The sequence below is a fragment of the Fringilla coelebs genome, assembly GCF_963513975.1.
Source record: "Fringilla coelebs genome assembly, chromosome: 8".
Taxonomy (NCBI): Eukaryota; Metazoa; Chordata; class Aves; order Passeriformes; family Fringillidae; genus Fringilla; species Fringilla coelebs.
The window spans coordinates 34,727,355-34,743,167 of NC_140066.1; the positions used below are offsets into that span (position 1 = coordinate 34,727,355).

The 15,813-nt window shown below is 42.5% G+C and overlaps 1 protein-coding gene across 4 annotated transcripts in view; it reads left to right on the plus strand.

Annotated features, from left to right (window-relative positions):
- Positions 1–15,813, plus strand: part of DOCK1 (dedicator of cytokinesis 1) — a 273,196-nt gene that overhangs the window by 144,948 nt on the left and 112,435 nt on the right. For all 4 annotated transcript variants that reach the window (XM_084210278.1, XM_084210275.1, XM_084210277.1 and 1 more), the window contains exons 28-29: positions 7,942–8,043; positions 12,710–12,804. In XM_084210278.1, the coding sequence (XP_084066404.1) occupies positions 7,942–8,043; positions 12,710–12,804 (197 nt within the window). The remainder of the gene's footprint in view (positions 1–7,941; positions 8,044–12,709; positions 12,805–15,813) is intronic.

A 15,813-nucleotide genomic window follows, 5' to 3' on the forward strand; every position in this document is an offset into this window, starting at 1 on the left:
CGTGGGACAAGGATAAAACTCCTCTGCTCTGCTCTGGAGCCAGGCTGGGAATTTGGGATTCAACTGGGAGAAAAGGCTGAAGGTGCTCCAGGAGAGTTGGAGAGGGACTGGGGACAAGGCATGGAGGGACAGGACACAGGGAATGGCTCCCACTGTCAGAGGGCAGGGATGGATGGGATATTGGGAATTAGGAATTCCTGGCTGGGATGGAATTCCCAGAGCAGCTGTGGCTGCCCCTGGATCCTTGGCAGTGTCCAAGGCCAGGCTGGACAGGGTTGGAGCAGCCTGGGACAGTGAAGGTGTCCCTGCCCATGGCTGGGGTGGAAGGAGTGATTTGGGAGGCAAATTCCAAGGGAAGAGCCAGGTAAGGTGAGAACACTCCTGGAGGCAGAGAAGAGCAATTTCACTCCTTTGAAATCCCCTGTTTGCTGCTATTGGGTATTAATCTGTTCAGCTCCTCTTATCTGTCAATATTAGAACAGAAATTCTCACTTGAAATGTGACCTGTCTGGAAATTGTATTTCTCTTATTTACCATTATTGATACATGCATTTGTGTAAATAGCATTAATTTGCTGCTGTAACATAAAATATCACAGAAAACTGAGCTGAAGTCAGAACAAAGGACCAGCCTCTTATCAGTCTTTGTGGATTTCATCGCTTTTCCTGTTCTTTGGGGAGGAGGGAATGAGAACATTGCCTGTACTGGGGATTTCATTTTGATATCATGCAAATATGGAGAGAGCCCTCCCCTTTATTTTCCCCACTGATGAAAGCCTGGCAGTAATTCCTGTCTGCAAGGACTGGGTCACCTTCTGCAGCTCAGAGAGCTGAGAACAGCACCACATCAGAGCCTGCATCCCATAAACCTTCCCATATCCACTGTGTTGTGTCCCAAAACCTGGGGAAGGGAACAGCCCCCGGGGTATGGTGTGATGGTTGATGTGCTGAGTGAACCAAAGGTAGGAATTAATTGCAAAATGCAAAAACTTCCCCAAAGACCTCCTTCTGCAAGGAGCTTTTTAATCCAGGCATCTCTGAACTGCGTGGTTTCATCAATTAAATTTGGATTGCACACATTTCTTATCTCTCATGCTCGCTGAGCCCCTCAATAAAGCAGTTGCTAAATAATTTACATTAAAACAGGAGGATGAGAAGCACCAAAAGTGGGATCATTTGTCTTCAAAATGGCTGTTGCTTTTAGGAGTGTATTCATCTGGCAGCATCACCTGTCTGGTGTGAAGATTATCATTTAAAAGATCATTTCTCTTTCTCTTGTTCCCATAATTTGTCACAGTGGTAGCTCAGTGCTGCAGAGACAATATCCCAAATATCTGTGGGCTATCCCAATTACTGGGACTGCAGTGCATTCGTAACTGGGAATGCCACTTTGCTCCAATTATCATTTCCTTTTTAGGTTTATATTTTCCTTTAATTCTTTTTCCTGGTCTATGTCAAAGTTTTTTACACAGCTTCCAACATTAATTGTGTTTGATAAATAAAAGAGGGTTTCTCATTGTCATAGCTTTGGTTTTATTGTTCCTCCTCAGTGACTTTTTGAAGGAAATATCTATAAGGGCATGAAGTGAGAGGAAAACAGGGAATGACGTCAGAATGAAGGAGAGGAGATTTAGATTGGATATTAGGGAGAAATTCTTCCCTGTGAGGGTGGTGAGGCCCTGGCACCAGGGTTATATTCCCATATTCAGTGCTGCATTTTTGCAAAATTACTTTAAAAACATTTTTTTAATGGGTTTTCCTTTTTATTTTTTACTGTTTGAGTACTGGCCATTCCCATAAATTCAGTTGTTTTCTGTATTTTATGACTACATTTATAATTTTATTATCAGCATTAATAGATGTGTAAACCAAGATACCTGAAACAGATTTATTGAGGGCAGTTCTGTAGATTTTCAGTGAAATAATGTTTAGTGTAGCAGAGGGAGGAAAAAAAACCATGAGGAAAGGCAAATGCATTTAGAAAACCAGAAATAAATGTACTGACCTTGAGAACTCCTGAGCACTGTGGGTTCCATTGAAGGGCACTGTTCAATACTGACACTGCATGGAGCTTTTAAAAGAGAAACATTTTTTGGTTAAAATGGACTTTTTTTTTTTGCAAAAGAGCCTTAGAAACATGATAAATGGTGTTGCTAAAACATCTCATTAATTTTTTTGCCTGCTTTTTACAGAAGTTGGTGCAAAGCACTTTTGAATCAGGGAACTTTTTTTGTCTATTCCCACTGTGTTACCATCAACTTCCTAACAAATAAACCTTGTGCAAAGTGAATTTCAGTGGAGCTGCTGCAATCTTGGAAGCACAGAATTGTGGAGTGGTTGGAAAAACCTCAAAGCCTGTGGCATCCCATGGCATCCAAACCCATGGCATCCAAACCCATGGCATCCAAACCCATGGCATCCTATCGCATCCCATCCTCATCCCCGTTGCATCCCATCCCATCCCATCCCATCCCATTGATCCCATCCCATTGATCCCATCCCATCCCATCCCATTGATCCCATCCCATCCCATCCCATCCCATCCCATCCCATCCCATCCCATCCCATCCCATCCCATCCCATTGATCCCATCCCATCCCATCCCATCCCATCCCATCCCATCCCATCCCATCCCATCCCATCCCATCCCATTGATCCCATCCCATTGATCCCATCCCATCCCATCCCATCCCATCCCATCCCATCCCATTGATCCCATCCCATCCCATCCCATCCCATCCCATCCCATCCCATCCCATCCCATCCCATCCCATCCCATCCCATCCCATCCCATTGATCCCATCCCATTGATCCCATCCCATCCCATCCCATTGATCCCATCCCATCCCATTGATCCCATCCCATCCCATCCCATCCCATCCCATTGATCCCATCCCATCCCATCCCATCCCATCCCATCCCATCCCATCCCATCCCATCCCATCCCATCCCATCCCATTGATCCCATCCCATCCCATCCCATCCCATCCTGTCCCATCCCACCCCACCATCCCAGGCTGCTCCAAGCCCCAATGTCCAACCTGGCCTTGGACACTTCCAGGGATCCAGGGGATTCTCTGGGAATTCCATCCCAGCCCCTCCCACCCTCCCAGGGAAGGATTCCCCATTCCCAGTGTCCCATCCATCCCTGCCCTCTGGCAGTGGAAGCCATTCCCTGGGTCAATATTCCCTCTCCATCTTTCTTGTCAGCTCCTTCAGATGCCAGGGCCACAGTCAGGGCTGGCTTCTGGTTGTGATCTTTGTGAAAACCCATTTGCTTTCCTTCCCAAGGGGCTTTCCCTGCATCCACTCCTGCAGGGACTCAGTGCTGGAAAAGTTTTCCTTTTAAAACAAGTTTTCTATTGACTGAGATGGGATTGTCAGAGATCAAATCAGGATCTGTAAAGTACTTCTTAAGGTAAAACAAGGTTTGAAGACTAAACAAACTGATTTTCACCTCCAAACTCCCATGTCAGAGCTCTGCATTCTGCATGGTCTTTCCCTGACTTGACCTAAAATCAGTTTTGCTGCTTAGGGAGGCTCTGAACTCCTTAAGTCACATCAGGTAAAGGAGGTTTCACATCTTTTCCAGGAGCTCTGGAAGCAAAGTTTGTCACTGAAAATACCTTACTGCATCTTGATTGGCAAAAAGATGCTTCAAATGAATGTTTGTGGCAGCAGGAGACTGCCCAGATATTTATCACTGCCACTATTGCAGGTGTGAACTTCTGTTCCTGCAAGGAAAAAGGCTCACATGTTTTATTCTCTTGATAAAAGGCAGGGTTTGGCCTAAGGAAATGGAATATTCTGTGTATTCAGTAAAAAATGTGATAAATGGAAATGTTTTGCGCTTGTTTTTTTCCTGCTGCTGTGGCCACGAAATAATTTGTCTCTGAAGGTGCTGCTGAATTTACTGTGGGATTTTCTATTATGAGAAAAGAAATGTTTGTTTTAATGTTGTGAGAAATACATGGATGAATTGTTGTACATAAGAGAGAAATTTCTGTGCCTTGGGGGGGATTCTGCTTCGTTTTGGGTCTTCCTCCTGCCCTTCCTGGTGTGATGCTCCTGGGAAGAGCTTCAGGAATCAAACTCCTTTCAGGATGCCCTGGAAGCTGAAACTTCCATCCATATCATTTATCTATTTTATAATATAAAACATTCTTGAAGAGAAGGAATGATGGAAGGTCCTCTGCCTTACTCATGCAGGGTTTTGTAATACCTTTATACTACAAATTACATAAAATATTACTATTGAAGTGAGCAAGCTTGTGGGCAGACAAATTGGATTTTACATTTTCACATGGTAAAAAGATGAAATTTGGGACATTTTAAAGTTGGATTTTTATCTTGTGAGTCTGTAAGCAGTGGCAATTTAATGAGTGGCTTCTAGAGTTGATAACAATTGATTTTTAGTTCTTTATTTGTTGCTAATATAGAGAGAATACAAGATATAAGGAGAGAAAAAATTTAATTTTTTTTTCTTTGTGAGGGACTTAAATCCTTTCCAACAAACTAAATTCTGTGGAAATGTTCTGAAAGCCAAAATGTAGTGAATTAATTCAAGTGATTTTGGTTTTTTTGGTTTTTTTTATTATATAATCATCCATTTATTTATTTAGCTGTGTAGTCTTTTAAGGCCACATAGGGAAAATTTAATGGAAAGAATAAATGAAACTTAGACTTTTTCATCTATTCCTGACCATGTTAACAGGGACATTGTAGTAAGACATCACTTAGCTGAATGTAGGTTTGATTTCTCTAGATTTTCTCACTATACATAAAGAGCTTAATATTTCAATTTAAATATTTCACTGGGAGAAAATGGACAGGCCTGTTTAAAACAGGATCTTTTATCCCTGAGGGAGACAAGTGCTGGCATGTGTGGTCTCTCCTGCAGGGAATTCTCTTCTCATTCTGGAATTTCTCAGTGTTAATATTACTTGTGGGGATTATTTAAAACTAAAATTTCCTTTCTTGTTCCTGTTCAAGAGCCATTTGAACACTGAGTGTTTTATTTTAAAGGCAATTTAGGAAAATAAGTAATTTTGGAGCATTCCTGTGCCTCTTCAAGTTTTCCCTCAGAACTGAATTTTACAGAAATCAGAAATAATTTCACAGTTTGGAATAGCATATTCATTTTTTTAAATATAAAATCTGTTTTTAAATAATCAGGAATCATTTCCAAAGAAAATAGAGATGCCTTGGTGTTGGAATCCAAACTGTCCCTGGGGTTTGAGGTCTCTCAGCAGTGCCAGCACAAGGGACACTGTTCTGCATAGAGAGAAATTTCTGTGCCTTAGGGGGGGATTCTGCTTTGGGTCTTTCTCCTGCCCTTCCTGGTGTGATGCTCCTGGGAAAAGCTTCAGGAATTGGGGGACAGGGGACAGCTCCTGCTGCCTGTGGTCACACAATTCCTGCTCCAATCCAGGTGCCAGTGGCCTCTGGCACAGCTGGGCACAGCTGGGCTCATTCCAACCCCTCAGCACCCCCAGGGCCTTTCCTGCTGGGCACTTTCCAACCCTGCCGGCCCAGGGGGATCCTCACTGGCCCTGGTTTGGGAAGAAACATTCCAGGAGAGGCAGGAATTGCAGCAACCTGCTGGCAAAATGCTTCTCTGGTGGATATTCTTTCATGATCTTCCTGTCTGTGTGACCAGCTCATTTCTGAGCTTTGCAATAGGGAAAGTTCCAGGGTAAAGCCTGCCACTATTTCAGTGAATAAATAGCTGAGAAATGCCCAGCACAATGGAAACTCCTTGCAGGACTGGCTGGGTAAACACAGCTTTGCAATTATTCCTATGGCTCAAATTGAAATTGATTTTTTAGAGAATTAGGTACCTTTTTTCTATATATTGCTTCCAGTGCTGGTCTGTAGATGATGACAATGATCTCCAAATACAACTAAAGATTAAAAATCAACTTAAGATTAAAATCTAATCATGTTGTTAGCTATTGCTAACTAGTTAGAGCATATTAAAAACACCTAGAGTACAAATATTACCTCTAAATAATTGCAAACCTTTATTAGCACTGTAATTAAGAGTGTGCTGGCTGCAAGTGATACCTCACAAAGGAAATGATGACTGGTAGTTGTTCTTTCCTCCTAATATTAAATAGATTTTCCTTCCTAGGGCCTTGAGCAGTGGTTTGCAGGTGGGGATCTGCAGATCAGTGTTGGAGCAGAGATGTGTGTGTGTGATGCAATGTTGGCTTCAAAGAGCAGTTCTGTGTCAAAGGAAGGGTTTTATTACCAAGATGAACACCAGGATGAGCATGAATCATTATTTTTATGCAGGGAAACAGGAAGAAGTGTTGATAACTGCTTAAAGACCATCACCCAGTCTGCTCAGAACCAGTTTGGGGGCTCAGCCTGAGCTGAAATTACAAAATTTAACAAGTTTCTGTCATTCTAACTAAAACCTACAGCACTACAGAATCCCCTCCTGTTTGTGTTCCATTCCTATTTGCTTCTTGTATTTATTTTTAACTCCAGCAGCCATTCCAGGTTTTTAACCAGCTCTCCTATTGGCTCCTATCAAGCCCAGTGTTTGCTGTGCCAGGAGCTCGTTAGGCACTGATTTGACAATTAATGTTTGGATTTTTGAGATGGTCCTGTCTTATTTCCATTTCATAGTAGGAGATGTTGTCTTTGTAGAGCCCCAGATTCTGTTCTTGTTAGAAAGTTCTTTTGATGTCCCAGAACAGCAGCTCAGGTGGACTTTCCTTCCATATTCATGGAGTTTGCAGGTGCCACAGAGCTCCCATCAAGTACCTTGGCATCCTCTGGAAAATCCAATATTCCCACGTGGATAAAACCAGCCCTGTAGGAGTTTGGATCTCAGCTCAGTTACAGGAAAAAAGCAAATCCAGGAATGCTGATCAGTTGGAATTTAAGGTTAACCTGTAAATTCTGTAAATAAGAGGGCTCAGAGCACATGCAGGTGACCCAGTGTCCTTTCAGGTTTAATCTCAATTACTTGGACTGATGTGGAAATAAAGAATTAAAATTGAAATTAATTCTGATCTTAAAGGTAACAATAAAGTCTCTGTGCCTTTATGAAGAGAAAATTCCTGAGTGTTTTTCTGGGCTGTGGCATGGAATAACCTGGGAAACAGCACAGAAAGGAGGATTTGCAGTTCTATCAAACCACAGAAAGAATCACTTCTTTTCTAAGTCATTCTGATGGGATTTGTGCCAGTTTTTAATGTTTTTTCTCCTGCATTAAAGACCAAAGAAAAGATGTGGACATCATGAACAGGCTTTTAGCAGATAGGCAGAGAGGGGGATTGGACAAGAAGCTCCCATTTATGGGGTTTTACTACACCTAGGAGCCTTGAGAATGGATTGGATTGTTACTGCAACACTTTCACCCACCAGAAGGAAAATCTAAACTTTCTTTTGGTAATTTTTTACTCTTTCTGTGCTTTGAGAGAGATCTGGATGTTGCTGCTCTTCTGATTTGGTGGTATTCACTGGATTTTGGCGGTGGTTTTTTAAGCATCGCTGTATCTGAAAATACCACGCAGCGAAATGAAAACTTGGGGTTGGTTTAGCTCAGTGCTCAAGATGATAATTTTGAAAAGATTTCTTCCTTGAGCAGAATATTGACTTTCCAAATGCAAATGCTGATATTGTGTGATATTTTTAGGAGTGCTGTTTATTACCTTGCAGACACTTTAATGTCTGAGCAATTTTTAGAGGAAGAATATGTCACAAAAGCTTCAGTGATAAACCCATGAAATTGGAAACTGGAAACTTTTTGAGATGGGTTTTTTTTTTTTGTTTCCTTGACAGAATTTTGCATATCCATTAATGAATTTTAATGCTAGAATTATCTCCACTGCATTCCGTGGTTCTCTCTAGCAATATTATGTTTTGATAGCCAGTATTATGTTGCATTATCCTAAATAATGGATTCCTTTCCTTTGCTTTTTGCCAGGGGAGTTTTGTGGCCTGCATGACAGCCATCCTGAGGCAAATGGAGGATTACCACTATGCCCATTTAATCAAGACTTTTGGCAAGATGAGGTCGGATGTTGTGGTGAGTTTCATTTGTTTTATCTCTTCATAAGATGGCTCAGCTTGTGTTTGGGGTTTTTTTCCTGTTATTGCTCATTAAATGGACTTGTGAGATGTGAACAAAATGTGTTTGGCATTACAGATTTAATAGAAAATAATTATTTAGGCACTGTGACATGCACAGGAGTACAGCTGGAGCTGTTGAGTGCTTACAAACATGAGACAGTGGACTGAAGGCAATTAAAGGAAAGCAGTAAAATTAGTAGTGATAAGACATTACTAAAATCTGGTAAGGAAAGAAGAAAAAGAATATAAAAAGGCTTTCTTAGGAAAGGAACTTTCAGTGTTAAATCTTCCAGATGTGCTGATTTTGTTTCTTGAAGTAGCTTTTACTTAGAGGTCTGCTCACTTTCCCTTTTCCCTTTTATGCAAAACATTTTAACCTTAAAGATGCCCTTAGTTGTTAAATAAGCAATAATAATTGAAATTTGTCTTCTCAGAGTCATTGGGTAGCCTGACTAAGGCAACAACCCAAGTTAATTAAAGCATAATAGAAGGGAGTTTATAGCTGAGGAGATAAGTCTGTAATAACCTGAAAGTGCCACTGCCATATGGCCAGGCAGGGCTGGGAGGGGACACCCAACTCCTGGCTGAGCTCCAGCAGTCAGTGACCACCCATCCCCACTGCCCCCCTGGGCTGCTCCAGGCAGCTCCCACCCAAGCTTGGATCCTTTTCAGCTTCTCTTCTTCCTCCAGCCCCACCAGAACAATGCCAGGACCTTTCCTTTGTGGAATTTTAATGTTTGGGGTTCTCAGTTTGTCTTGAATTTGTGTAATTCTTCTTTCTGCCTGTGCTGGGCAAGGATTGAGCTCTTTGCCCTGTTCCAGTTTTCAGCCTCTTTTTGCACCTGCTCTGGCATCTCTGAAGCTCAGAGCTGCTGTTTTGAGAGGGGGAAGGCAAAGTCCAGCTGCAAACTGCTGGCAATAGGATCACTGCATGGGAAGGGCTGCTTCCCACTCAGATTCCTTTGGGATCTTGGAGCATTTACATGGATGGGCACTGACAGCAGAGCATTCCCAAATTAGGTGCAGGTAAAGGGCTGAAAAGCAACTCAGGGTCTTTCTTTTGTGGAATTTTCATGTTTGGACTTCCCAGTTTGTCTTGAATTTGTGTAATTCTTCTTTATGCCTGTGCTGGGCAAGGTTTGAGCTCTTTGCCTGTTCCAGTTTTCAGCCTCTTTTTGCACCTGCATCTCTAAAGCTCAGAGCTTATTTTAAATAATATTCATTAAGGTGTGGAGGTTTATTGGCAGAGCATTGTTAACCCTGTGAGTAAAGGAAACTACAGAGAGTAAACTAAACTTTCTTTCTATTTGTTTTGCTATGATTTTTCCAATTTTTTAACCCAGCAATTTTTGGTGCCACTCTCATTTGACTCAGCCAGTAGAACTGAAATCCAGGAGTCTTTGCTTTTAAACCCAGAGCTGGAGGTGAAAACTACACCTCCTTTTGCAGAAGATTCTGTTTAATCACAAAGTAGTGATTTTGAACTGAGACTAAATTCAGCCAGGCAGAAATGAAAAGCTTTTTCTTTAAAAAAAAAAAAAAAAAAAAAAAAGGCAAGAAAAAGGGAAAACTTAAGCTGTGGTTTCTTTTTCACCACTGGAGACCCTTAAATCTTCCTTCAGCCTCTGCTCTTGCTCAAGCAGGAGTTGGAAGCTCAGGGCTGGAAGTGCTGGAGGAAACTTTATGGTCTGTGTTATGTAGGTGGCAGGTTTAGATTATTATAATGGTCATATTTGGCCTCAAAAGTCTTCAAAAAGATGAGGTGGAGTGCAATAAAACCAGTCCTTTACCTCTCTGCAGAATAGAGAGTTTAGATTTATTAAGGAATGTCTCTTCAAAGAGGTATTTCTTGCTTTAAGATCCCTTCCAGCCCAGACTCTGCTGTGATTCTGTAAAATCAAAATCTGTGATTCTGCTGTCATCCTGAGATGAAATATTGTCTGAGATCAGGGAGGTTATTTCTGGGACTAGCTGATTTTTTTTCCACTTTTTACTTGGTAAAAAATATTTTTATTTGAGACACATGTGGTTTAGTTGACAAAAAATGCCTGTAAATGTTCTGCCATGTGGAGAATCTCAGGCTGAGCTCAGACTGTTTCCTTTCCATCAGTGGATGGGAATTTTTTAGGGGTCTTACCTGCTGTGAATTCTATTTCTTATTAAATAGGATTTGTATTTGTAGTTGGAGAGAGAGCAGGAGTTGTAACCCTTTTTCCTTTAGTGCAGGTTTTTATGTTCAAAAATATTTGTCCTGCTTCCAGTTATGCTGAAAATAAGCAGCTTTTTCTTGTCCTGGTGGCTTCCCTCTCTTCCCAGCCCCTCAAAAACCCTGAGTTTTCTTCATAAAATGAAGTTAATTCATCCAAACCATTTTCTTTTCTATGAGAACTATAAAGTGGAAAAAAGAGCAATATTATGAATACATAAACCCCAGGTGAGCATCAGGAGCCTTTTATTTGATCAATAATTAGCTCAGTTGTTACAGAGCATTATTTAAAGTACCTGGGTGAGCGTGGGGTTATTAAAATGTAAATATCAGGGGATGGAAATACAGAGCTGAATCAGCAAAGTAGGTCAGAACCCCCAGGCTCAGGAAGGAACCAAATCATCATCAATGGAATTCTGTCACCAAAACACAGCAAAAAGAGGAGGAAATGTGCAGTTTGAGCTCTGGAATGAAGGCAGATTTTCCTGAGCTGGAGGAGAGGCTCTGGGCTGAGTGGTGGCAGTGGTGACATCCGAACCAGGAGCAGCTCCAGACTTGCTGTCCATCCTGTTCATGCCAAAGTAGCAGGATCTGTTCACTGGGCATGGTGGTGCTCAGTCACAGGTTGGATTTGATGGCCCTGGGGCTCTTTTCCCACTTCAGAATTCTGGGATTGTGATTGTTGCTGATGTTGTGTGGTAAAATGATGGAGGAGCTCTTTCACCAGTACCCTGGAAGTTCCCAGAATAGCTGGGGTTGGAAGGGACCTCTGGAAATCACCCAGTGCAACCCCTGCCAGGGCAGGGTCCAAGTGGGTCTGGAATGGCTCCATAGAGGGGGAATTTCACCTTCCTTTGTGAAAAAGCAATCATGGAGAGACAATATTTACCAGGGATGGAGGGACAGGACACAGGGAATGGCTTCCCACTGCCAGAGGGCAGGGATGGATGGGAGATTGGGAATTAGAAATTGTTCCCTGGCAGGGTGGGGAGGGGCTGGGATGGAATTCCCAGAGCAGCTGGGGCTGTCCCTGGATCCCTGGCAGTGCCCAAGGCCAGGTTCGCCATTGGGGCTGGGAGCAGCCTGGGACAGTGGGAGGTGTGGAACGAGATGGGCTTTAAGGTCCTTCCCACCCAAACCAGTCAGGGATTCTGGGGTTCTTGATCTCCAAGCCGTGTCCTCAGGGTCTCTGCAGCTCCCTGCACCCACTCACGGGGAATTTCTGAGCCAGGAAAACATTTGAACAGAGCAGTGCATTAAAAGATCAATCTGCTGAAGATCCTGGCTCTCAGAGCTGAAGAAAGGCTGATGAGAGCAAGGACTTCAGATTGGTTTCTCACTGAAAAGGTTACACAGAAACCAGTCTTAGTTAAAAGTCCAGTTGATGGAACATATTGGGGATTTTTTTTGTAGGCATTTGACATTTTAAAGATAGACCAGATAAATACCATTGCTGAGAAACTGTATCAAAGGGAAGATATTCTAACCTTGGAACAGAAGTTCATTTTTATCTCTGTGTGAAGTGGATCAAGGACTTTCTGCATGAAGTTCCCTTTTCCCCTTTATCTTTCTCGCAGCATTTGATATCACTGAAATTGTTAGATAGCAATTACAGATTCCCAAATTGTAGGAGATGATTTACATTGTAAAGTACACAAAGTTTCTGGTCCAAAGAACTGTGTGTTTATAACTGTGTGGAAATAAATTGGTTTGTGCTGTTAAATTAACTTGTTCTTGGGCAGCTTTTCACTTGCAGAAGCAATTCCTGCTGCTCCCTTTAGGGAGGGGGGAGGGTTCCTCCCAATTTTGGGATGTCAAACCCTTTTTGTCCTCTGCCCCAGGTGGAGGTGATTATTTGAGCTGGAAGTTGTTTTTATTTTAATAGATAAATAATCTCAGTTTCTGGAGAATATCCATGAAGAGAGGGATTATTCATCACCTGACTTTAGGGAGTATTAGTGCAATCCTAAGAGTGAAATAAATATTTAGCTTGGTTCTTTTCCTCTTTCCATGAACCAATGTGCTTTTATCAACTTCCCAAGAGTGTGTCATGACAGGTGTGTCACAATACACGAAGGAACTGAGAGGTTTTGTCCATAGTATGGAAAAAAAAAGATATTTTTTCCAGTAAAAATTCCTTTGGGTAATTGGTGAACCAATGCTTGACCTTGATGAATACCATGGGTTACTTTAATGTGTGATTTCTGTGGTTATAATTTCTGAAATGGAATTATTGTAGGATTTAGGGGCATCATGTAAAAATGTGCTTGAGTAGGACTTAGGTGTGTTTTTATGAAAAATGTCTTTTTGAGGAAGCAGAGCACAAAGACCCCTTTGGAGTGCAGTCATCAATAACTGCCACCACCCCTTGGAGTTCCTTGGTCCGATTGTCTCCAAATATTATTTCTTCTTTTAGGATTTCCTGATGGAGACATTCATCATGTTCAAGAACCTGATTGGGAAGAACGTCTATCCTTTCGACTGGGTGATCATGAACATGATGCAGAACAAGTGAGTACAGAGGGAGAAGTTCCAGAGCTCTCCTGAGCACAGAGGGAGAAGTTCCAGAGCTCTCCTGAGCACAGAGGGAGAAGTTCCAGAGCTCTCCTGAGCACAGAGGGAGAAGTTCCAGAGCTCTCCTGAGCACAGAGGGAGAAGTTCCAGAGCTCTCCTGAGCACAGAGGGAGAAGTTCCAGAGCTCTCCCAAGCGCAGAGGGAGAGGCTCCAGAGCTCTCCTGAGCCGGCAGCTCCACCACTACTCTGGGGTTGCCTGGAAACAGCAATTGCAGCCAGCCTGCCCTGCCTTCTCCTCCTCCTCTGATGCAAAGAATTATTGAACAATTGGCTCTGGAGGAGCATTGTAGTGGCCTGGTTTAGGGCTCTTGGAGGCCACCTAAAATTTAGGGTGGCGTCAGTTTGAGAGCCTGGATTTTGGAGCTGACTCCAGGTGCAGTAAAATTCTATCCATATCTTAAAGTAATTCAGTTTATTCTTTGGAGGGTGAATTACATCTTTTTCTATCCATATCTTAAAGTAATTCAGTTTATTCTTTGGAGGGTGAATTCCATGTTTCGCAAATGACCTCACATTAGGTGGTGTTGTATGGAGTTGTATGTCCAGGATTGTTTTCATTGGTGTTACAAGAAGAATTAAGAAAGCTTTTAAATCCAAATTCCATCACTCCAGTAATGTAGAGAGAGGCTGAAAATGTTCCTAATGCTCGTTTTTTTTCCCCAATAATTGCAGTTCTGTCATTATTTAGCATTCCTTTGTGCGGTGTTTTATGCTGGTGACATTTTATTAAGTGTGTCAAATGCTTTTATGTGTACTGAGATGAAAGTATAAGGGAAAAACATTATATTTACCAGTTGCCTGGAGAAATCTCTTCTGCATTTACTGGAAGCTACCATGGCTGTAAAGTTGTCAGCATTTCCTTATATAAAATCCTGAACCACAGCTCCTGCTCTCCTTATAAAAATGCACCATAACTTTCATCTTGGCTTCTGAAGTCTCCTTAACTCCCTAATAAAATCTGTTCTGAATAAGTAGGAGTCAGGAAATAGAGCCATCTTTGGGTTCTTCCTGCTGCTTTGGAATGCTTGGGAAGCACCTGGTGTTTGAAATAAGGACCACATTGAGAGCTGATGAGGAACAACTGAAGCTCTTTGGATTTATTTCTTTTTTTATGAATTTTGAAAGTGGTTTTGCTTCAGCAACTCTGGGTGCCTTGGGAGCTGTGTTGGAGGTGTAGGGAAACCTTCCCAGCACGTGTTTCCTGTGAACAGGAGAACTCTGAGGTTCCTGAAGTTTGGGAGAGATTTGAAACAGGATTGGGAAGGTTTGTGTTTGGACATTATTAATGCCTTAACTGGCTTTGCTAAGTGGAGACAGAGCAATTACAGTGTGGTCAGTATTGCAGGGAGTGTTCTTGTGTCAGCCCAGCACAGGAGGGACAATGAGCTCATGGACAGGATCCAGGGGGCTGCTGTAGGGCTGGAGCCTCTCTGGACCCAGGCTGGGAGAGCTGGGAGGGCTCACCTGGAGAGGAGCAGCTCCAGGGAGAGCTCAGAGCCCCTGGCAGGGCATGAAGGGGCTCCAGGAGAGCTGGAGAGGGACTGGGGACAAGGATGGAGGGACAGGACACAGGGAATGACTCCCACTGCCAGGGGGCAGGGATGGATGGGAGATTGGGAATTGGGAATTGTTCCCTGGCAGGGTGGGCAGCCCTGGCACAGGGTGCCCAGAGCAGCTGGGGCTGCCCCTGGATCCCTGGCAGTGCCCAAGGCCAGGCTGGACACTGGGGCTGGAGCACCTGGGACAGGGGAAGGTGTCCCTGCCATGGCTGGGGTGGCACTGGATAAGATTTAAGGTCCATTCCCACTCAAACCAGTCTGGAATTGTGTGCTCTTCACATTATTGCCAGGTGACCTCTCAGTGTTCACTTGGGTAGGGATTTCACCTTGGGTTTTATTTGGCGCTGTGAAATTCTGGCCAAACAAATGAAAGAGCAAAGGTACAAAAAGAACCTTTCCCTGCCTGTGGTTTTCCTTAAAAATAGTCTTTTCTTTTTCCATGCTGTACATGGAGTCCTGAGGAAGCAGAAATGGGATGTGTTGATGATCTTTGATTCTTCCTGACTCTGAGTAGTATTTAAAGTTAAAAACAAAAACATTTTTCAGTCTTTTTGGTGTTGAAGAGGATCTTCAGATGTCCTAAGGGGGGTTGTTCATCCCTAATTCCCTCATTGCACCAGCTCCTTTAGAAGTTCTCTGTTGATTTCCATGCTTTTCATTTTTCCTGTTGGAGTTAACGTGGTTTCCTAGCCCAGAAAGCTGCATTGTAAAATACCTTGTTTTGTCCATCTGCTCCATTTATTTCCACCCTTATAAAGTTTTATTGAAGAAAACCAGATGAAATTTAAGAACAAATTCTGTCTTTTAAAGCTGTGGCATCCCCTCCATAGAAATAACTCCAAATGTGCAATTCTGTGTTGTTTCTGAAAGCATCTCCTTGGGCAGATTGTGTGCCATGAACCAAATCAAGGGAATAAATTTTAAATGTATCCATAATTCCATTTGTTTCCTGCATGGAATGTATCTGGCAGTGTGAAACAATGGGAAAAAGAAATGGAAAATTGAGCTCTAACTCCTCTTTTAGACGAGTTCCTTAGGAAGTTTCTCCTAAAGCTCCTCTCCATGCAATGCTTTGCTTCCAGATTAAAATACTCTGGATTAAGCAGTGGCTTCAAATATTCTGCATGAGATAAAGTTATAGCCATGGAGGAAGAGGGGAAAGGGAGAAATGCTTGTGAACAACTGGATTACAGGAAATATTTGCAAATATAAGTTTCGTTCAAATTTAGTTTTCTATTTTTTGACCTTCACCAGTGGGATAAATATATAGAAATATATATATATTATATATATAAAAGTTCTGCACACTCATTAATACTGACAGAAATTATTCTGAAAACTTTGCCTGCCTGGTGCATGAAAACATCAGGGTCCTCTCTCTTTTCTG